Source organism: Lipotes vexillifer, unplaced genomic scaffold (genome assembly GCF_000442215.2).
Source record: "Lipotes vexillifer unplaced genomic scaffold, Lipotes_vexillifer_v1.1 scaffold1129, whole genome shotgun sequence".
In the NCBI taxonomy this organism is placed as follows: domain Eukaryota; kingdom Metazoa; phylum Chordata; class Mammalia; order Artiodactyla; family Lipotidae; genus Lipotes; species Lipotes vexillifer.
The window spans coordinates 1,437,114-1,443,434 of NW_006789022.1; the positions used below are offsets into that span (position 1 = coordinate 1,437,114).

The following is a 6,321-nucleotide window of genomic DNA, read 5'->3' on the forward strand; positions in this document are numbered from 1 at the left end:
GGGGGGGGGGGGGGGGGGGGGGGGGCGGGGGGGGGGGGGGGGGGGCCCTTCTACTCACTGGGTCCCAGCGCTCTTCTCTGAGAAGAAACGCAGCACAAAGTCGCCCTCCTTGTTGGGCTCGAAGGTGGACGGCACCACCACATACTCCCCGGGTGGCAGGCGGAAGCGGCTGCTGACCTCCCGCAGGTTGATGAACTGCTCGGAGCGGGCCCGCGACGCATTGGCCAGGAAGAAGTCCCGCTTCAGGTGCACGGCCGGCCTGCCCATAAGCTGGCGGGAGGGAAGGAGGGGGCGGGGGCCGCAGCTGCCCGCTCAGCCCACCCTTAGGAGCTGCCCCCAGACCCAGACCCTGACCCAGATCCAGACCCCAGGCTCCAGGTTCTGGCCAAGCGGCTGGAGAGCTGTGTCACGGCTCCGTCACCCACAGGCTACCCAACCCTGACAAGTCACAGTGCTTGTTGCCTCATCTGTAAAATGGGGGTAACAGCCCTGCCTACTGCACCGGGTGGAGGGGAGGTGACACCATGAGGTGAATGTAGATACTGTGACACCATGAAATAACTTTGGCATTATCCTTACCCGGAGCTTCCCCTGTGTCAGACACTGCAGGGCCTTTTACACATGTCACCTCACTTAACGCTCATGACAACTCATTTTACAGACACTGACGCCAAGGCTTAGAGCCTAAGCAACTTGCTCAAGGGTACAGAACACTCAGCCCACTACCAACCTGCTCCTAACCAGACGGCCTCAGTGTGAACAGTAAGACAGGAAGAGCCTCACGGGTGCGTGTCAGGTGGGGCTCCGAGGGCCAGGGTTCAAATCCAGCTCCCTTACTTATTACCTACTCTGGCACCCAGGAGGACAGTGTTTGCTCTGCCCACTGAACAGCGGGCAGGGGGGTGGGGGCACTGTGTTAGCCCCAAGATGAGGAGACTTCTTAGCTCTCTACGTATGGGCTTGCCGCCGTCCTGCTCCCTCTGGGCACCATCGGGCCATGTGTGTTCAAGGGTGTGTAAATCCAGGCGAGTCAGATGCCACACCTACCTCTGGAGGGACCTGCCAGAGAGATGAGGGAAGTTAGAGATGCTTGCTTGGCCCAGGGGCAGACGCTGTGGTGTGTGCTGGGCAGCGGCCCTGAGTTCTTAAGATGAAAATGATGGGATGAGGAGACCAGGAGACAGGGTCCTGGACAGGGGCCAGTGTTGACCCAGACCTGTATTCATGCCAGAGAGGGACCCCAGGACCCCAGGAGGGAGGCCCAGGCAGAGCCCTCTGTCCCTGGAATGCCCTGCACCTCAGCTCTGAACCAGAGCCTCCAGGACTGCCCCCCGGGGCGGCCGGCCAACTGCAGAGTCCTCCGGCCCAGGGACACTGGAGGTCCACCCCAATCTGCTACAAAGGGCCACGGGCCTGGGCTAAGGCTGCGACTGTCCTTTACCCCCACCAGGGAGATCCAGAAGTTTCTGTCTTGAATACAGTGCATGAAGCAGGGCCCTCCATGGCCAGCCTCTGCATACATACTTCCAAGACAGGGAGCTCACTACTCCTTCAGGGAAGACTACTTGCCCACTTCTTTCTGAAACTGAGTCAAAGTCTTTCTCCCAGGTGTCAGCTAAGGCAGATCCCTCTGCCCAAAAGCAGCCATGCAGCCTCTAAGGACAGGGGAGAATTCCAGAATCTTCCCCTCTCCTAGCTAAACATCTTCCTCATCCTCCATCTGCCTCACGGGATGAATTTTAGGCCCCTGGCTGCCCCAGTCCTGGCGGAGGGTCTCAGCAGGTGCCTCCGGAAGGCTCAGTCTAGGGCTGCATGCCTCAGGGGCGTGACTGGCCCCAGTCGGCGCCACCTTGTCCTCTGGCGCCCCTGGTGGAGCTCGCCGGGAGGCCGCTTTCTCTGCCGGGTGCTGGGCGATCCGCCCGCTCACTCACCTCGTAGACAGCGAAGCCTATGGTCTCCATGTCGCGGCCAAATCGGCGCTCCCGACGGCGGTGCTTCTGCATGAGGGCGAGCAGGAAGCTGCAGCCTGACTCCCGACCCCTGTAGTCGTCATCGTCCGGGTCATCCGTCTCCTCCAGCCGGATCTTGAACTGGGGGTTCACCCAGAAGGTGGCTGCAGGAGGCAGGGAGGCGGGATCAGAGGAGAAGCAGAGCAGTCCCCCCAAGCCTTCCCTCCCCCATGTTTTCATTCATTCATTCATTCAACAAATTTTACTGTGGCCACCGTGTGCCAAGGGACAGATGTGCCACAGGGACACAGGGTCCCTGCCCTCATGAGCTCCCATTCCAGAACGAAGTGGAAGCAAAGCATGAACAAGTCAGGTTAGTTAATGGAACAATTACAAAGAAAGCAAGCTGAAGTCGGGCAGGGAAGGAATCTTCGAGGTGACATTTGAGCTGAGACCTGAAGGGGAAGCCCTGGGAAGCCTAGGCAGAGGGAGAAGAAAAGACCCACACCTGGGGCTCCAGTGAGCACAGGGGATCCAGGGAGGTTGGCAGACATTGGTGGAAGCAGGGTTGGTGATAAGAAGTGTGGATTGAATCAAAGAGCAAAAGGACTCCCTGACAGGTCTGCACTGGGAGGGGCATGACTGGATCAGGATTTTAGAAGGTGGCAGCAGGAACTTCCCTGGTGGCACAGTGGATTAAGTCTCCGTGCTCCCAGTACAGGGGGCCCGGGTGTGAGTCCTGGTCAGGGAACTAGATCCCACATGCACGCCGCAACTAACAGTTTGTGTGCCACAACTAAGGAGCCCTCCTGCCATAACTAAGGAACCCACCTGCTGCAACTAAGGAGCCGGCAAGCTGCAACTAAGGAGCCCTGGAGCCTCAACTAAGAAGCCTGCCTGCTGCAACTAAGACGTGGTGCAACCAAATAAATATTTTTTTTAAAAAAAGGTGGCTGCTGTGTGGACAGTGACTTAGAAGAGGGCGAGAGAAAGCAGGGTCTGAGAGGAAGCCACTGAGTTGCAAGGGCTGAGGGGGACTTGCATTTCTGGCAATATAGTGATTCAGCTGCCTGAACAATCCTCCTGACTAAAACAACCAAGTGCCGGATAGAATGTGCAAAACTTCTTTTTAAAGGCACCAATAAGTCCAGCATTTCCCCCTCCCCACATACAAAATTAACATTAATCAAAAAGAGAGATAATAAGCAAGGATGTGGGGACTACCCTGGTGGCACAGTGGTTAAGAATCTGCCTGCCAATGCAGGGGACATGGGTTTGAGCCCTGGTCTGGGAAGATCCCACATGCTGCGGAGCAACTAAGCCCGTGCACCACAACTACTGAGCCCACATGCTGCAACTATTGAAGCCCGTGCACCTAGAGCCTATTTCCCCCTCCCCACATACAAAATTAACATTAATCAAAAAGAGAGATAATAAGCAAGGATGTGGGGACTACCCTGGTGGCACAGTGGTTAAGAATCTGCCTGCCAATGCAGGGGACATGGGTTTGAGCCCTGGTCTGGGAAGATCCCACATGCTGCGGAGCAACTAAGCCCGTGCACCACAACTACTGAGCCTGTGCTCTAGAGCCCATGAGCCACAACTACTGAGCCTGTGTGCCACAACTACTGAAGCCCACACGCCTAGAGCCTGTGCTCTGCAACAAGAGAAACCACTGCAATGAGAAGCCCGCATGCCACAACAAAGAGTAGCCCCTGCTTGCCGCCAACTAGAGAAAGCCCGTGCACAGCAATGAAGACTCAGTGCAGCCAGAAATAAATAAATTAAATAAATAAATATTTTTTAATTCAGAAATTTAGGAATAAAAGGGAACTTCCTCAACAAAGGGCATTTATGGAAAACCCACAGCTAATATCATACTCAGTGGTGAAAAAAAAAAAAAATGAAAGCTTTCCCCCAAAGATCAAGAACAAGATGCCTACTTGCACCACGACTATTCGACATTGTATTGGAAATTCTAGCTAGAGCAATTAGTCAAGAAAAAGAAAAAGTATCCAAATTGAAAAGGAAGAAGAAAACTATCTCTACTTGCAAATGACATTATCTTGTATATAGAAAAACCTGAAGAATCCACAAGAAAGTTTAGAGTTAATAACAAATTCAGCAAAGTTGCAGATTACATTAGAATATAAAAATCAGTTGTGTTTCTATACACCAACAATGAAAAAATCCAAAAAGGAAATTAAGGAAACAATTTCTTTATAATAGCACCCAAAACTATAAAATACCTAGGAATAAATTTAACCAAGGAGTTGAAAGACTTGTACACTGAAAATTACAAAATATTGCTGAAACAAATTAAAGAAGACATAGAAAAGTCAAAAGACATATCTTCATGGATTGGAAGACTTAATATTATGAAGATGTCAATACTACCCAAAGTGATCTGCAGATTCAATGCAATCCTTATTAAAATTCCAACAACCTTTTCCCACAGAAGTGAAAAGCAGATCTTCAAATTCATATGGAATTGTAAGGGGCCCAGAAGCCAAAACAATCTTGAAAAAGAATAAAGTTGGAAGACTCACACTTCCTGACTTCAAAACTTACTACAAATCTATAATAATCAAAACAGTGTGGTACTGGAATAAAAATAGACATACAGACTAAAAGAACAGAACTGAGAGTCCAAAAGTAAACCCATACATAAATGGCCAATTGATTTTTGACATGGGTGCCAAGACCATTCAATGGGGAAAGAACAGTGTTTCAACAAATGATGCTAGGACACCTGGGTTTCCACAAGCACAAGAAATAAGTTGGGTACCTATTTTACACCATAAATAAAAATTAACTCAAAATGGATCAACAACCTAAATATAAGAGAGCTAAAATCATAATGCTTTCAGAAGAAGACACAAAGATAAATGACCATGGAATTGGCAATGGATTCTTAGATTATGACACCAAAAGCATGAGAAACAAAAGAAAAAATAAAAATTGGGCTTCATCAAAATTAAAACCTTCTGTGCTTCAAAGGACACTATCAAGAAAATGAAAAGACAACCCACAGAATGGGAGAAAATACATACAAACCATCTACCGCATAGGGCTCACATCCAGAATATACAAAGATATATATATATAAAGAATGTATGAAAAGACAACGTGATCTAAAAATGGGCAGGGCTTCCCTGGTGATGCAGTTGTTGAGAGTCCGCCTGCCAATGCAGGGGACGCGGGTTCGTGCCCGGGTCCGGGAAGATCCCACATGCCACAGAGCGGCTGGGCCCATGAGCCATGGCCTCTGAGCCTGCGCGTCCGGAGCCTGTGCTCCGCAATGGGAGAGGCCACAACAGTGAGAGGCCCGTGTACCATAAAAAAACAAAACAAAACAAAACAAAACAAACCTGCATTTAAAAATGGGCAAACTATTTGAACAGACCATCCAAAAAAGATATACAAATGGCCAATAAATACATGAAAATATACTCAACATTACTGGTCATTAGAGAAACGCCAATCAAAACTTCAATGTGATACCACTTTACACCTGCTAGGATGGCTATAATAAAAAAGTTGGACAATAAGTGTTAATGAGGATGTGGGGAAACTGGAATCCTCATACACTGCTAGGAGGAATGTAAAATGGAAAGTAAAATGGCTGCCACTTTGGAAAACAGTTTACAGTTCCTCAAAAAGTTAAGCATGGAGTTACCATACAACCTAAAAATTTCACTCCTACTTTAGACTCAAGAGAACATATGCTCATACAAACACATGTACATAAATGTTCAGAGCAGCATTACTCATAAGAGCCCCAAACTGGAAACAATTCATCAGCTTTGGAATGAATAAGCAAAATGTGTATCCATATCATGGAATATTATTCAGCCCTAGGAATGAAATGAAATACTGATCACACTACAACATGGATGAACTTTGAAAACGTGATGCTAAGGGAAAAAAGCCAGGCACAAAAGGCCACATACTACACGATTCCATTTATATGAAATGTCCAGAAGAGACAAATCTATAAAGACGAAATTAGATTAGTGGTTACAGGGCTGGTGGGTGAGAGGGTTAGGGAGTGACTTCTAATGGATACAGGGTTTCTTTTGAGCGCAGTGAAAATGTTCTGGAGTTAGGTGATGTTGATGATCACACACATTGTGAACATATTAAAATGACTGAATTGTACACATTAAAAGTGTGAATTTTGGGCTTCCCTGGTGGCGCAATGGTTGAGAGTCCGCCTGCCGATGCAGGGGACACGAGTTCATGCCCCGGTCTGGGAAGATCCCACATGCCACGGAGTGGCTGGGCCCGTGAGCCATGGCCGCTGAGCCTGCGCGTCTGGAGCCTGTGCTCCGCAACGGGAGAGGCCACAACAGTGAGAGGCCCGCGTACC

The 6,321-nt window shown here is 49.3% G+C and overlaps 1 protein-coding gene across 2 annotated transcripts in view; it reads right to left on the reverse strand.

Moving 5' to 3' along the window:
• The window catches only part of CAPN1 (calpain 1), a 23,286-nt gene that overhangs the window by 4,952 nt on the left and 12,013 nt on the right, over positions 1–6,321 (reverse strand). For both annotated transcript variants that reach the window (XM_007462012.1, XM_007462011.1), the window contains exons 11-13: positions 1,932–2,113; positions 1,048–1,059; positions 59–270 (exon numbers count right to left, since the gene is read on the reverse strand). In XM_007462012.1, coding sequence (XP_007462074.1) covers positions 59–270; positions 1,048–1,059; positions 1,932–2,113 — 406 coding nt within the window. The remainder of the gene's footprint in view (positions 1–58; positions 271–1,047; positions 1,060–1,931; positions 2,114–6,321) is intronic.